This window comes from Peromyscus maniculatus, chromosome 3, assembly GCF_049852395.1.
Source record: "Peromyscus maniculatus bairdii isolate BWxNUB_F1_BW_parent chromosome 3, HU_Pman_BW_mat_3.1, whole genome shotgun sequence".
Lineage (NCBI taxonomy): Eukaryota > Metazoa > Chordata > Mammalia > Rodentia > Cricetidae > Peromyscus > Peromyscus maniculatus.
Genome location: NC_134854.1, coordinates 164,330,224 through 164,347,666, shown reverse-complemented (window position 1 = coordinate 164,347,666; position 17,443 = coordinate 164,330,224). Strand labels below are relative to the sequence as shown.

The following is a 17,443-nucleotide window of genomic DNA, read 5'->3' as shown; positions in this document are numbered from 1 at the left end:
GAATACAATCTAAATACAGAAAATATGTGATACTTTGAAAAACTGATTTTTACATTTTAGGTACATTAAGTAGCAGGGTGGAGGCATCTTGATAAAAGTTATTTAAATTAAATTAAATTATAAAAGTAAAAATCTGCTGTCTTTATGGAGGGCTGGGAGGTGGCTCAGCAGTTAAGCACACTTGGCCCTGCAGCGCTACAGGCAGTTGCGAGCTGCCCTGTGCGGTTGCTGGGAATTGAAGTCAGCTCCTCTGCAAGAGCAGCAGGCCCTCCTAACTGCCGAGCTCTTTCTCTAACCCCCTTTTGATTCTTTGTTTTTTAATTTCAACTACTTCAAAGAGAACTTGTTAGCATACAATAAAGATCACTTGAAGGGTCATCCTTGTGGATAGAATTGTGCAACCTTTTGACTTTCCTTGGGTTGGTTTCGGTCATCCAGCTAACAGATATCAGGTGTCCAGGATGCTAAAGGCACAAAATAAACTGGTGTTCTGCTGTCATAGAGCTGCTAATCCAACAGTTAACACAACACACAGAAAGTCAACAAGAGAGCAACATGTAGTGCACAATACTGGTTGACAAGCAGCAGGGTGTGATGGCCTCTTTAATTCAGTGTTTAGGAGAGGTCACCAGAGGAGCTGGCCTTCAAGTTCCATCTTGAGGGGCTGAGTAGTTATTCATTTGTTTTCTCTTCCATATAGAGTTAAGCTATGGGCAACCATTCTTTTCTGGGTAACCCTGTGTGAAGCACTAACATTTAGAACCGGGGGACTCTCACAGGAGCTGTGCAATAGATGGGACTCATGGAAGGGAAGAAGCCAGTGCTGGGAAGTAGTTGTCTCACTAGCTATCAACATTGTGGTCAACTTTAGGCTACAAAATGTCAGTTGCAACCATGAGATGCTGCTGCCCAGGGATACTATGGTCATCTTAATTTATCCAAGTTCAGTCTGTGATGTTCCCACACACCACAATCTACCTAAAGACTTGTTTCTCAGAACATAGCCCTGATGCTGGGCTGCACATAAATATAACCCTCAAATGAGTATTGGAAGCTAAGAAATTTCTAGAGATATTTTGTGAGGTATAAATCATGAGGGAGACCATTCTGCATCTAGTAAGGGTGGGGTGGGTGGTTATTGCTGTGGGTTGTGTGACAGCTTTGATATCCTCTTCCAAGCATAAAACACTGAGCATTTGCCTGGCACTTGGGTTTTATTAGGGAAAATAATGGACTCTGGTATGGAGGATAGAGAACTACTATGTAGATGATGCTAGAGAGGCATGCCAGGGGTCAACAAGTGTGGTAGAGACGAAGACCTATGAGAAGATGTGTGCTCTGACCCAGGGCTGATAGAATTTCCCATGCGTTTGACAAGAGAAAGGACACAGACAAAGGGTGAAGAGGAACACCTGGCTTCAGGGTAGACTGTGTCCCTCACTGAGGCAGGGAAACTGGAGCTGGGCTCAGGTCTTAGGATCTCTTCTTTTATCCTGAAAAGTGCTCTGACCCACATTGCCTTGGTAGAACCTACATGAACATATGGACCGTCCCACTTTGGTTATTAGGCAACTATAAAGAGAGACACAGGATGTTTTGGACCTTTGGTGAGCATTCATTCCAAGTGTGCTAAAATTACACTACCATAGATCAAACGCACACAGGCTGATAGCTGAGACACCAGAATCCTTGGCTGTCCTGGAAACACAGGGAATATGCTCCATGGCTCAGAATCAGAGGAAACTGATCACTGCATGGGGTGTGGCTGCTGGAGTGTTGCACTATTTGCCTCTAGGACCTCTGGGTGTAGAGGAGTAGACACTAGCTGCTGAATGTTTTCCTTCCGGGGAGGACAACCTCCGGAGTTTTCCCAGGACTTGCTAATATTCTTTTGTTCTTGTTGTTCATTTGTTTTAAGTCTAGAATGTTGTTTGGCTCTTTGCTGGCCGCTTCTTGTTCACAGACCACTCTGCGAGCCCCCTTTATGCACTAAACAGCCATGAGGAAAAATAAGGGAATCTGGAAGTGCAGCCATCAAGCCTATCCTTTTGTTTTAGCTTAGGAATTTCACAGAAACTGAGATCACTGCAACAATTGTACCCTCTTGGCTACAGTCTCAGAAAGCCAAGCTGGAATCCTATGTAATCCCTATGAAATAAAAGTCTCTAGTCTCTGACTTGGTAACCCATGGTGGCTGAATCCTGTGCAATTCCTCCAGTCTTTGTCCTAGTAACATACAGTGGATGAACAAGGGAAGAGTCAAAAGTGAGGGGGGTTATTCTTTATGCTATTCGTTGGACAAGGTTCAAGGGTTTGTTGTCTGCCAGGCATTTACTATTTGCTTTGCTTACAGTGGGGAGGCGCTGAGGTCACAGTGAAGAGTCAGGGTATGAAGGTGTCTCAGGAACTCAGTGAGGACCTGGACACACAGGGAGTAGCTGTAGATTCATTCATCGGGGAGCTGGAGAAGTAGTGAGGGGCTGGGGGTGGCTCCCTGGAAGAACATGACTGTGCATGCCCAAGGCCCCAGATTCTATCTTTAGCACAAGACAGAAGAAAGGCACACTGGAGTAGGCTCGAGGTTCACAAAATTAGAATCAAATGTAAAAATCACACATTTTATTTTCAATGTGAAATGTTTTATCTGCATGGTTTAGTGATGGTCCAAGAAATTTTGCTAACCTTTCCTGTGTAGTCACCGATTCCCATACTCCTTCAAACCCTGGTTTTGTGCTGCCTTGTGCCAATGGACTTGTGCCTCTTTGGCACCTAAATTATATGGCTGCATATTTAGGTGAGATATATTTTCTGAAAATATAACTGTAGAAATTTACCAAATATGTAAATATAAAGAAAAGTTTAAAATAATGTATAATCTCATCACCGAGAATGTTTCCTACCAATGTTTTCCCTTTAGTGGAAAACATATGCATAAAGGTGAGTGCTAATACAGATGCCTCATTTATATCCAACTCTTAAACTTCTGTCATTAAGAAATCCCATGTCATCATTCTCCAAATAGCTTTTTTTATAGAGTACTCCACAGTATAGATGTCCTGTTGCTGTGTAATCATTAATATATTTTATTTATTATAATATATTTATTATAATATTTATAATTATATAATTGTATAATATATACTTATAATATTTATTTATTATAATATAATTATTAATATGTAAATTAATATTTATATTAATTATTAATATAAAAAGCCAGGTGAAACAGCATATACTTGTAATCCCATTACCAGGGCAATAGAGACAGGAGGATCCCTGGAGCTTTCTGGCCAGTCAGACCAGCTGATTTGCTGAAGTCTAGATTCAGTTATCCATCTGAGTTGATTAGAATCTAAAGCCACTCAAGGTTATTCTTTGGCTTCCACTTGTGCAAACATGCATATAGGCACACACTCATGTAGACTACCTGTAACACACACACACACACACACACACACACACACGCCTGCACATATGCACATAGAAATGATAAATGAATGGTAATGAAATATCACAAAAAAATGATTCTTACCTTACTTCCACACAGAATCACTTTCTGTATGTATGTTCCTTATAAATATTTAGAAACTGTATTTATGTTTTGTTTCAAGAGGGGACCTGATAATAAGCAACTCACTGTAGCTATTCTTTCTTTTAAAATGTGGTTTTTCTTCATAAATGTGTAGGGAGAGGTTCAGTTGGTTGGCAAGGGTACCGAGGCACAGTAGATCTGTCTCATTATGCACACAGGTGGCAAATGCATCATTAAAGCAGTGTTCAGTGTCTTCTGTTTGAAATGAACAGTGTAATTAAAGAGTATGTCCTGCCCTATTGCTAGCTAGCACTTTACCATAGGGGTCTTGTTTCTCACATGAGTCCTAGAAGAACAATTCAGCTAGCCTCACTTCTGTCTCGGTGTGTAGCACACATTACTGGGCTATCAAGTATTGAATCTGACTTAAGATGTGCAGGCATTTGAAGTATCTGGATCATGCCCTTCCTTTAAATGACCACCATGACTTGTCAGTTTCTAGATCTGTATATAATTTTGGGTGAACTTAAGGTGATATCCATCTGCCAACCACATTTTGTCACTCAGTGGGAACCTGTTGTGTTCTCAAGCTTGGATCTTTGCTTGTCAACTGTATTGTAGTTTTTAAAATAGCTCAAGATGATCTCGGACTTAGTTGGCTACGTCATAGAGCTCCCTCCTTGATTGTGGCCCTGGTGATAAATCCAGGGCCTCAGCCATTGTCACATGTGCTCTGTTACTAGGCTATGCTCAGGATCTAAGGTGTTTCCCCTACACCAATATAGAGTTTCTCATGCTGAGTCTTCTTGGTTGATTTATAAGTAACAGAGGGACTGGAGGGATGGCTCAGTGGTCAAGAGTGCTGCTGTTCTTCCAGAGGACCAGAGTTCAATTTCTATCACTTATGTCAGCAGCCCACAACCTTCCGGAACTCCATGGGATCTAGAACACTCTTCTGATTGCTGGGGTACCTGCACACATGTGCATATATACTCAGACAGACACATAAATAATAAAACAAGTCTTACTGGAAAATGAAAGGTGGGTCTTATCTGTGATAATGCCTTGATCTCACCATAATTCACCTATTAATTTTTCCTAGTTTTGTCTTGCCTGTTTAGTTAGAACAAAAAGCAAAGATCAGGAACTCTGGCTCGGGCATCTTTGTATTTCCTGCAGGCCCATCATAGAACCTAAGAATCAAAAATGGTAGCTGGCAATTTATAATTTATTCATAAAAGATAAGAAAGCTATAGATTATTTATTATAAAAATATCAGAAGGTCTGCTTATTATGGCATCCATTTTGCTTCTGTGTGCATGTGTGTACATGCACATACATGTGAATTGGCACGTGTACACAGGTGTGCGTATGCTTACGGAGACCAGCGATTGATACCCGATGTCATTCTCACATACCCTCCACCTCCTTGTACAACTTAGTCTCTCCCTGAACCTGGAGCTTGCTGACTGGCTAGAGTGTTGTTCAGAAAGAACTCCAGGATCCTCCTCTCTCCATCTTCACAGCACATTTTGATTCCTGTGCTGACATCTTGGCTAGGACCTGAGGATCAAACTCAGGTACTTGAGATTGCAGAGTAAGCATTTTATTAACTGAGCCTTCTCCTGTGCCTGGTCCTGGTATTTCTGATAAGTAAATAACAATTGCTTTTCATTGCGGAAGGAAAACCTGAAAGAAGGTAGGTGTATGCCTTACCTATCACTACCAAACTTATAGTCAATCTAGTTCCCCCTGCAGCAATATACTTGTCATGGAAACATGGCCACCTTCTCACCTCTGCTATGTGTCTTACTGTTGTGTTCCTTTCAGGGACTCCAGAGAGCCTTGCTGAGAAGGAACGGCAGCTCATGGGGATGATCAACCAGCTGACCAGTCTTCGAGAGCAACTCCTGGCTGCCCATGATGAGCAGAAGAAACTGGCTGCATCTCAGATAGAGAAACAGCGCCAGCAGATGGAGCTGGCCAAGCAGCAGCAAGAGCAGGTGAGAGAGACTGGGGAGCAGGGGATCCTCAGCCAGCTGCTGCCTGTTCTTGGTAAATACTGTTCTCAGTAGAGGAAGCTGCATAGTGTGCCCTCCCATTCCCAGTCCCTAGGAAGTAAAGGAAAAGACAAAAAGCAGACACCCCTCCCACCCTTGCTTAAAGACACTGTGTCACTACTTTGGTGGAACCATAGACATGGGATGGGCTGACTTTCCTATCTCTGAGAACCTGCACTGAAATGCCTGAGATGCTCCTAAACTCAAACTTACCTTTAGCACCAGCATGATACCATCTGTGGGAAATCTGACAGCTATACGCATAGGCTGAGTCCCAACCAAAGCCCACGAGCACAAAGCATACTGTATACAATTATCTTCAAGACATGGATGCAAGATGTTCAGGACAAATATAGGAGTGTCATTTTAGGTTCAGTTCACCTCTCCAAAGGTAACCTAGTACTTATGCACAGATGTTGAGAAATCCAGTAACAATGACCTAAACAAATCAAAACCCATGGACATCCAAATGCTTTTAGTCCCTAAGCATTCCACATAAAATACTTCTCAACCTTCAGTTGTAGTTTTACTGAGGGGATGAGGGCAGTCCCAGGAAAGAACTCTGTGAAATGTCATCCTCCACAGTTGACACAGCCACTGTGATTGTGAACTTAGCACAACTATGGTTACCCACAATGGTCTCTGTGAACAATCACTCATGGATTCTGGAGGGGCTGGTGAGCCCTATATCTTACTGCTGAACTGTTGACTATCGATAGATTCTGGGGGGAGGAGGCATCACTGTCTTCATTTGTATACTGGATGTTGAGCCTACATGGCTCTAATGTCTAAGCCCATAGTTATTGGAGAAATTATTTTGGCCACTCCACGTAGTTAAAAGGATATTTATTTAATGGCGTAACTCACAAATTAAGTAATGGGTAGGTCGCAGGGTCTGGGGAAGGTGTAATGCAGTCCAGCGGTGTTCTCCGGAGCTCTGCACAGTCAATCTCCACCGGTCAGCGTTCCGGCACCGAGTGAGCACCCAGAGAGAGCGCTGGCCCATCCAGCTCTCGGGTCCCCAGGCGCCTCCCCTCGCCCCGCCTTGTAGGCGTGACAGTTGCCAGAGTCTCAATGGGGGTTGGAACTTCCAGAACCAAGCTGGAATGGCTACCCACTACACATAGTCACACTGACAGTTCTGGCTAGACTCTCTGGATCACAAAACGAAATGAATGGACACTAATATGAGAGAGAGATTTGTAGGGAAGAGATAGGTAGATGGGGTAGTAGGGAGATGGGAGTTAGTGGGACATGAGAGTGGTCAGTTTGCTACTCTGTAGCTGTGTAAAAATCCACACAAAAAGCAAAATTAATCAATACGGTGTTGTATAACCATGGAAAGAATAACAAACCATGGAGAGTTCTGAAAACATTTGCTGTAGGAACATTCTGAAAAAGAGTGGCTAATCATGGTGGCTGCTAAGTTTGCATTGAAGAGTAGATAGGATTTAGACAGGGAAGGAGAGTTCTCACGGGGAGGCAGGAAGTTACGTGATGTTGCTTTTACAAAAAGTTTTATATTTATATATAAGGGAGACCTAAGCCCAGGCAGTGTGGATAATGACTGTGAACGTAGAGGCAAGGACTGAATGGAGAGTCACTGTTAATAGTGTTTGTTGAGTGAGTAGAAAGGAGAAAAGAGCTGATAAATATTGACCCTGGGTAGAAATGAGAGTAGAATGCAGGTTTGAACTGAGTGAAGAAACATCTGGGACACATGATTTGAATAGTGCGGGGTGTTCTCCACACTTTTACCTTTTTTCACCTGGTGAAACTTTACTGTTTCATGAAAAATTATTCTGCTTTTGGGGGTGGGGTGTTAATGGGTTTTTTTCTTCTCCTTTTCCTTCCTTCCTCATTTTCCTTCTCCTCCTCCTCCTTTTCATTCTCCTCCTAATTAGTATTATTTTGATATTTTCATATGTCTCACTGAGTAGCCCAAGCTGTCCTATATTCTTAGCCCTCTTGGCTCCGCTGTCCAAATGCTGGGATTGCAAAGATCCACCACCATATTGGTTATATTTAATTTTAGTGAAATGCCTTATCACTTCCCTTTAAGGTGAACTTTTGCTATTATTGGATATATCTGTATTCTTGCTTCAGCCCTGTGAAAAGTTCTGACAATTTCTGTGACTGTAATTGGCCCGCTTTGTCCTCAAATTTCTAATGCCATCAGTCAAGTCACACTGTAGCTCAGATGAAGGGATCTTTTTGCAGAGGTCCCCTGCTTGCTTTGGAGGACCTGAGGCAGCTTGCTTTTTAAAATAAAAATGTGTTTCTCTGCTCAGTCCATCATTTGGTCTGACCCATCTATGAGTGTCATCAGTAGATTCTAGAACGTTTTCTTTTCTTGAGATCTCTGGTATTCTTCTTGGAACCTCAGAAACTAGCCCTGAGATCTTTCCTGAGTGCTCTTTGGTGGTGGAGATATCTCCTCAGCCTGATGAGGGCCCTCGGGAGAGGCACAGGTGAGGGTTCAGGCACCCAGGGCACTCTCTGGTCTAGTCATCTCTCTGGAGCAGCCATAGGCATCCCCATTCTGTGTTAAGAGGTCTTCTTCACTCCTCCCAAGGCTGGGGTCAGGAGCTCTGGAGTCATCTCACCCTGTAAAGTGCTTGACTCCTGTGTGTGAGGTCGAGTCCAATCTCAGGTGTGGGGAGACAAGCTTGTACTCCCCCAGCTGAGACAAGTATGTCCCTGAGGCCCAATGGCCAGTCAGTCCTGTCTACTTGGCAAGAACAATTAAAGACCTGGTGTCAAAAAATATGGTAGACAGCATTTGAGGAATGATGGCCAATATTGCCCTGGCCTACACATGAGGGGGTGGGGGAGGGGGAGAGTCAAAACTGACCCTTCTTTCTCTGTAGACCCTGATCAGCTTGGGATGTCATCCCTCTGCATCTGCTAATTGACACAGCCCTTACAAACATTCGCGTGTGTTTACCCATCACTTCAACCTTCCCACTAGATTCTGAGTGCTAGTCCATGGCTATCTGTTCAACAAATCTATATCGATCAGGTTCCAATCTAGGTATTAAAAGTTGAGAAGGACATAAAAACAATCCCCCAGTGAGCTACAGGATTTTTTTCTGAGTATTGAGAAATACAAAGTGGAGGATTGCAAGTGAGGGTCCAGATGTAGAGTCATGCTCTGTTATAGCTGCTGTCTTAGGAAAACTGACTAGGTAATACTTGAGCAGAGTCCTGTAGAAGGTCAGGGAGCAAGCTACATGGAGGTCCCAATAGGAGGTCATAGCAAGTGCAAAGGCTCAGATACAGGAATAGCCCTGAGAAGCAGGAGCATGCTCAGTGTGTTCAAGAGGAAGGTAGGAGAGAACTACAGCAAAAGCGGAGAGTCAGGGCCACAGGAGGAGATGAAAGGGGAGAGGCAGGAGACTGAACTATATGGGCTTTCAGTCACAATGTGGTTGCTGCCTTGTACTCTTGAGTGGGGAAGAAGGGTTTTGAAAAGATGAATAGCATGGCATGCTATGTCTTTAAAAATATATCTATGGACACTACCTTATAATAGACTGAGGAAGAAAGGGCAGAAACCAAAGAACAACAAATAAGAGCCTCTTACATCCATCTAGCTTAGATTGTGGCTTAGAACAGGAGCCAGGAGGGAAGGGCTGAAGTGGTCAGGTTCTTGATAGATTCTTGTGTCTCTGAAATGAAGTAATGCTATGTAAGAGACAATAACCAAACCTTGGCAAGTGAGTAATCATCTTAAAACAAAACAAACAAACAAACAATGCCCACCCCTCTTTTTACCTTTCTTCAGAAGAAAGGAGCTGTCCATTTTTATGCTCTAGCAGCAAGGGCCATAAGCCAGCATATTGGTCTGTAGCCATGAAGGAATAGCATAGCCTGTTATGTAATCACATAGAAATACCCACTCTTTTCCCTTTCATCCTCAGCTTTCTAATAAAGAAGTTAAAGGAAATGTTTATGTAATAAAAATGATAGGAGAATTCAGTATTCCTTGTAAGAATAAGATGCAGAGTTAACCATTACAGTGGTAAGCTTTGTGAGATCAGAGGCTGCTTCTCCAGGTTTTCATTAGAACTTATAATTTGTGAACTCATCTCCATACCACCTGGATTTAGCAATTATACACTCATCTTGGCAAATGTGTACAAAACATGCACATGCTTTACCTTTACTGTGTTCTTAGGTGTTCCTATGAATAGGAAGTTCTTCAAAAAATAAGTAGAAAACCACATGGAGTCATAGCTTGAGGTATTATACTGAGTCACATAGAAGGGACTGAGGGCCAACAGGTGGGATGTCACTGCTCTTCCCTGAGGAGGAAAACCCCAAGGCAGTCATATGCAGGTCTAAATCTCAACTAATTTTAGGCCTGTTGAAGTTGGAGCACCCTTGAGTATGGGTCTGAAGCTTGAAACAAAAGTGTTGGTCATGAGAATGAGCATAGAACCAATTGGCATATGTATGAAAGTAGACTAGGAGGGAAAGGAATGCCATATTTATATTAAGCCATTGAAGATTGCTGTATTTAATTAATGTAGAATAAAAAGAGAGTGTTAGGTCATAGAGCCAAAAGAGAAAGTTCAAGACCAAAAGCCTTGGAGGGTAGGTGTCTGATTAGATTGAAAAGGTGGGATCTTAACACATTTTGAATGGGAGAAATTGGGCTGATTTGTGACCCTGGGAGACAAAAGTGTACAGATTTTAAGAAACCTTGTCTTGAAAAGACAAAAAAAAAAAAAAAAAAAAAAGAATATGTGAAGGATGGCTGCTGTGGATATCGCTCTGTATAAATAAACACTGATTGGCCAGTAGCCAGACAGGAAGTATAGGCAAGACTAACAGAGAGGAGAATTGAGGGAACAGGAAGGCGGAAGGAGAGATTGCTGGAGCAGCCACCAGCACAAGGAAGATGTAAGGTACCAATAAGCCACGAGCCACGTGTCAAAGTATAGATTAATAGAAATGGGCTAAATATAAGAGTAAGAGCTAGACAATGATAGGCCTGAGCTAATGGCCAAGCAATTTAAATAATGTAAGTGTCTGTATGTTTATTTTATAAGTGGGCTCCAGAACTGGCGGGACTTGGCAGGAGCTGGAGAGAAATTCTCCAGCCACAGATAGCTATTCCAGAAGTTTGTGGGAGGCCAAAATGAGAATAGTATTAACACTAAACAAAACAACCCAACACTTCATTGAGGCATCTAATGTATTTGATGCCTTGGGCTACTCTGAACTTCAGTGCCTGCAGCTCCTCTTTTCATCCAAACACTTTGTTTATAGATTGACAAGGTCAGTCGAGGGACCTGTTGATATGTCACTGTGGAGCATAATAACTGGAACCTCCCTTGTTTTACGGTGATGGAGGTTCTGTTTAGGCTTCAAATGAGGTCTAAGTGGTCACTGATATGAAATGGCTTCTTTGGTCCTCCTTAAGGGTGACCTGCTGACAGTTCAGCTCACGGCGGAGTGGTGTGGAGTGGTATTTGCATCAGTCAGCATCCGAGCCAATGTTGATGGGTAGAAGGTTGGTCTTCCCCACCCCGAGTCTCACTGTATTGTCAGTGTTTTCTGTTTCTCCACAGATCGCGAGGCAGCAGCAGCAGCTTCTGCAGCAACAACACAAAATCAACTTGCTTCAACAACAGATCCAGGTCAGAAACAGTATTTCAACATCCTTCCACTTAAAGCGAGACTGTCGTTTCTTAGTCTTGTATGACTTAATGCAAATGACCCCCAAGCTGGAAGGACTTCTGTCCCAATTCTTTCTATGTTGTCTATGTGATACAACTTTCAAGTGGTGACTCTGTCCCAGGCTGTACCTTGTCGGGCAGCATCCATCTGAGCAGGCTGCCAGCAGTTTCTGCCTTATACCTAGAAGGGATCATTATAGAGTGCTGTTTCACTCTTTTATGCTTTAGTGTTGGAAGATGAGCCTGGAAAGATTCCTAATGGGGCAGATGCAAGGACCCAGCAGAAAGGTACAGCTGGGTTGGGAGTAGAAACTTAGAGGTTCTCTTGACAGTTGCTTGTGATCAAAGTGGAGCATGGAGAAGGTAATGAGTCAGTGTGTGCCAGATCTCATGGCAGTTTTGCCTGGGGAAATCAAGTCCATTTTTATTCTATGAAGATCCACAATGTTAAGGGACATTGATAAGGAAGACACCTGCCCTGGTAGTAAATGATGAAATTAATCATCAGAGGAGAATTCTTTTCTGATATGTACTAAGGACATAGACTTTAACAGAATTCTTTCCTCTCCATTTTGAAGCCCCCTTTCCTGGTAGCACTTATGTCTTTAAGACTCAAAGTTTAGATGATGCCATCAATAAAAAGCATAGCATAGGAGTCTAGTAAGGTGTAATCCCATCATTCCTTAGGCTGAGACAGGATGCCTAAGGTTCCAGGCTTGCCTAGGGTACATGAGACCCTGTCTTAAAAAAACAAATAGGCAGCAACCATGAACTTTCACATAGTGTTAGGACACACAGTATCTGCTGGACACCTAACTCCTGCCATCCAAAACTGGGACACATGGGGGCCAGTGCTCTGACTTCCTGTGATATCTGTCTGGAAGTAATAGTTCTGTTCAGGATTAAGTTTTTTTTTTTTCATATTTGGATAGAAATTCATCATTCTTTCGAACTTTTCTATTGGGATATAATATTTTATACTGTAAATATTATAGAAGCAAATGTAGAAAATATTTCATTCAGGTTATCAATATGGCCTTAATTTATTTACTAACCATATTTCCTCCATTTTATCTGACTGAGTCAGCCACTGTGACTTTATCCTAGGGTGTGTGGACCAGTGTTTATTTTTTCGCCATGTGCCTTAGGCAAGAACTTTCCATAGCTTAAATTGCATTTGTCTCTGAAAATACTTATCTGATATTCTGATCTTTGTCTCTGTTTCTTTCAAATGCAGCTGTAACACCTTGTAGAGATCAACATACCAACAGGCATTATTCATCTGGTTTGTTCCATTGTTGCTTCCAACCTCACAAAACAATGAATTCCAGTTTCTACATTATGGAACATTGAGCTATACAGTTATCTTAGCCACGATTAGACTGCCCCGAAACTCTTTGTTTTAGTTTCAAATAAAGGCATTTAAGTGGTCCACCTATTAAGAAAGGCATTTGCCATTCTCCATGGGTTACATAGCTGTACTCGGTGGACTAGACTAATTTTGAAGACTTAGAGCTCAATAGTTTTACACAGGACTGGCATGTTTCTTCACAGAATGGTGACGTGGTCAGTGTTTCTCTTTAGTTGGTCTCTCTGAAGGTGAGGTTAATTTAGGCATCTTTTTCCCGACTTGAAATACATCTTTCAATTAAAGGAAATGAGTGCCTTTTCACATTTATCACAAGCACCCACATTAAAATCACTCTTGACCTGTGAATGTTATCTCCCCAACCCTTCATGATCACAATGATGGTAAGTTATGCTCTGGAGTTGCTTGTTCTGAGGCAAAAACCTCACACAGATTTGCACAGGAAATTGTTTCCTTAGATCACTGAGGATCAGTTCTTTGTGAAGTGTTTTCATGGCTCTTAAGAGCAATATTTGCTCTGAAATCCGGGATTTTAATTGGATTGAATATTCTTTTTATATATTTTATGCTAGAGGCTTAATGGGGTTACCATCTCTGACAGGACTATTCACACAACCCCTTGGGGGTTAAAAAGAAGAATTAAAGGGTTTATGTTATGTTTTAAAATGCCACAAATAATTATCTCTATAGACCCATTCATCTCCCCTCAAGATGAATGTCTAGGTCTTTATGAAAATTGATGCTGGGACCATGGAAGTTTCAACTTTCTTTCTCTACATGGCAGCAGTATCTTTTAAGATGCTCCCCTATTAGCCTTAAAAGAATGAGAGATTTTATTCCCACCTGTTGTGTCCAGTCCTTAATGCACCATAATACATGGAATGGCATTTATAAAGATTGTAGAAAAAGCTTTCTTCTCAAGTTTTTTTTTTTTTTTAAGGAGAAACCTCTCTTATTGGCATTTCCTTTTTTTCTCTATTTGAACTTTCTACAGTAATAACTTTCTAGCAATGTATTTCCTGATTTCCTTTTTACAGTAAGTCACTCTCTGTCTGATGTGGATGTTGCTCTGTGTTTCCCATAATGAACCAAGGCTGGCGGTCCATCTTGACCCAACTCACTGTAGGGAAACCTTTCAGGAAGGAGAATAAGTGACCACCACTCAACTTCTCTATGACAACAAATTGAGTGTCCTCTGAGAAGCACATTTCTTTTTTTATTGGAACTTCTGAGGAGATGGAGTTTCTGTAGCTTTGGGGGAGATGTTTAGAGGTATGCCTTAGTTTATGTTTTTGCCCATTTTTAACAGTACTGGATGGGATATATGGGTTTTCTTGTCTATGAACAGTGTTAATCCAATAGTGTGTTGAAGTATGAAATCCTTTAATACTTTTAAGATAGCCTTCTGCTTCTCAGATGCTTTTGTCTCATGATTCCCGTTCTGGACTTTATGTTTGAACTTTAAGAGGATCATGTAATTTACTCCATTTCTTGCTCTGATCAGCTTCTAACCCATTGTTCCTTGTGTTCTCTTGGGGAAAAATAATTAATCATTTATAAGCCACTGTTACTGTTTTGGATCCATAAGGTAAGCAAGCAGGATTAGTCACGGTTCTGGCTCAGTGACTCTGCCCAGGGCTCCGTGGGAGGGACAGAAGCACCGTGTCCCCCTGGTGTGCCCACTGGGCAGTGAGCATTCCAGTCCACCCACAGGAAGACACTCCGCCCTTCAGCTTGCACCTCAGTGGTTTCTCTGAAGAGAACTGTTCCTGACTGAGCTGCCCTCGAATCAATCTTCACATTTGCCTTGTCAGACCAGCAACACTAAGACACTGGTCCTCTGAGGCTCTTCATTCTCAGCTGTGAAGTGGGAATCCCCACACCTAAGTAGGGACACCTCTGAGAAGACTCATTTGGTGAAAACACACTAAATTAGGAGGGAGAAAAATGTGTTCTTCCGGTAATTCTGGGGCCCAATAGCTTTAGTATCTTTTTTAAGTCACACATTGATTTTGAGGAGCACACACACAGACATTACACATGCACACATCACATACACACTCACATGCACATAAACAGCCACTCACAGATACTCACATACATATATACACAAAGACATAACTCACATATACATATATATATATACACACACACACACAGAGATTTGTATATACATGTATACATCTATATACACACTCACAAAGAAACGCAAGTATATACACACACAGTCACTCACATATATACATATATATATTAACACACATATACACACATACATATAGTCATACTCATATACACACAGACACACACAGACAAACATACACACAGAGAAATACATACAAATATTCATATGAACACACAATACAGAAAGATGCATATATATGCATGGAAATTCATACACATGCATAAATATATATATATATATATATACATAAGCAAACAAAGATTTGTACACACAAACATACATATATACATATACACGTCACATATGCACCCATGCATACACATGCATATATATATATATACATATACTGATGCATACAAAAGCACACATACATATAGACAAACATATATCCATATACATGCATTACACATGAGCAAACATACATACACAAGTGTACACACATGTCCACACATACACACTTGAACACAATCTGCATGAGGTCATCACTAAAATTGAGAGTACAATGTGCCAGATCCATGGGATTTCAGAACTTTAAGGGGTTTTCAAAAAGTTTATATTTAAAACCATCTCTCATTGTCACATCTGTAATGTGAAACACTTAAGATTTGATTTTCCCAGTGTCTGGAAAATGAGGATAGTGGCTACTTCTAAACATCCGAGTTCTGGCCCCATTCATTTCTGTTCTACCAATATCCTACCATTTAAGGCTTAATGATCCAACTTTGAAAATGAGGTCCCGCTCCCCCACCCCAGGAACTTAAGCTTACAAAGTCAAAATGCAACTTGACTTAGGTGGGATTGAATGATTAAGTTGCAGTCATGGGCTCAACCAATTTGTGATAAAGCCTTCATTTTATTGGAGCCAAAGTTCTCTGGGCTCATTAGAATTTGGGTAATTCTTGATAAATTATTATGCAGAAAGCAACCTACTGAAATACCGTATTGAAAATATAATAATGTTAGCGGTGACATAATCGTGCTTGGCTGGCCTGCTGATTTATGATTTCTTTCCCTGAGTGTGGTAAGTCAGAGGCATTTTACTCCCCTCAATAAGACCCACATACATGAGCACAAAGAGATCACAGGGTAACCTTGTCTCTTTGGGAGACTGGAAATGCCAAGAATAAACAGCAGGCCATTAAGGTAGCATTTGAACCTGAGAAGGGAATTCATTAACCCCTTGAGTTCCAGTTAAGTTTGTAATGTTTGAAGTACAAATCCTGTGACTAGATGGTGTGTCTGTGTTCTTGACATTGAGATAGGTGACTAGAAGAAGGCACAGAGAGGTAGAAGTCATTTCATGAGCTTCCTGCCTGGTCTTCTGTCTTTCACTTTTTGGAAAAAGAGCTGCTTGGGCGGGAAGGATATGGCCTGACAGAGAAGTAAAGGGGCCGACTGACGGCAGGTCAGCAGTTCTGGCTTTTCCTCAGAAGAGACACCTGGAGTCCCTGGGAGATTTCTACTTTAATAGTCTCTGGTAATAGCCTACTGACAGGATTGCAGGCATTCCCATTATCTCTCTCTATATAGACAGAGACAAGGGTGGGTTGATATGCTTCTATACCATCATTTCTATCACTAAAGCACATGTTATATGGCAAAATGGGCATTGGAGATAAGGAAAGCAACCATGAGGACCCCTGATCTTTATCTCCTGTGTGTTCGTGTGTCTGTGCATCTGTGTGTGTGTGGTGGCTCACATCTGTTATTCTAGTGTTGTGGAGGTGGAGGCAGGAGAATTACCATGAGTTTGAAGTCAGCTTGACAAAAGAGTGAATCACTACATAGAAGAGACTACACTGTGAGACACAATCTCACCAGCAACAAAAATAACAATAAACGCCCAAACCAAATATAATTCTATCACTATTCTGGTAGTCAAGTGACCCTAAAAACACAGATATCTTCAGATCATTTATTATTATCATTATTATTATTATTACTTTGTTGATATTGTCTTTCTTCTCCGTCTGGAACATCACAGTATAGTTAAGTGTCTATTACATTATTATAGTAGGTCCTCTTAACTTCAGTCTCCTCATACCTGCGTTCCTGTTCAGTGCAGTCTCTTCCCACTTGCCCATGTTAAACAAGGATACCCTCTCTCCCCTCACTCCCAGAAGCCTGTTACTCTTTTCTGTATGTTTTCTCTGAACACAGGATACTATACATGTGCATTACCTACAAGTTTTCCTAACAGTTGAAAATCAGGCAATATTTACATTTAAATATAAAGAGACAGACTGGCAGGGCATCCCATATCTTTCTACACAGTATTTCTCTGTCCATAGTTTCTAATTGCTTTTTCTTTATTTTTCCTAGTTTCCTCTTCATAGCTTTAGCCTCATTATTTCCTTAAATTTCTGAAAAGCCTTAAGGATAAGTAAAATCGCCGGGTGGTGGTGGCACACGTCTTTAATCCCAACACACAGGAGGCAAAGCCAGGTGGATTTCTGTGAGTTAGAGGCCAGCCTGGTCTACATAGTGAGATCCAGGACAGGCACCAAAACTACACAGAAAAACCCTGTCTCAGAAAACAAAACAAAAACAAAAACAAACAAACAAGACTAAGTAAACTCTCCAGAGTAACCCTTTCTTTGATGGCTGCTT

General features: G+C 41.5%; 1 protein-coding gene across 10 annotated transcripts in view; it reads left to right on the top strand.

Moving 5' to 3' along the window:
• Positions 1-17,443, top strand: part of Sox5 (SRY-box transcription factor 5) — a 1,002,153-nt gene that overhangs the window by 787,203 nt on the left and 197,507 nt on the right. For all 10 annotated transcript variants that reach the window (XM_076568276.1, XM_076568278.1, XM_016008328.3 and 7 more), the window contains 2 exons: positions 5,363-5,535; positions 11,172-11,240. In XM_076568276.1, coding sequence (XP_076424391.1) covers positions 5,363-5,535; positions 11,172-11,240 — 242 coding nt within the window. The remainder of the gene's footprint in view (positions 1-5,362; positions 5,536-11,171; positions 11,241-17,443) is intronic.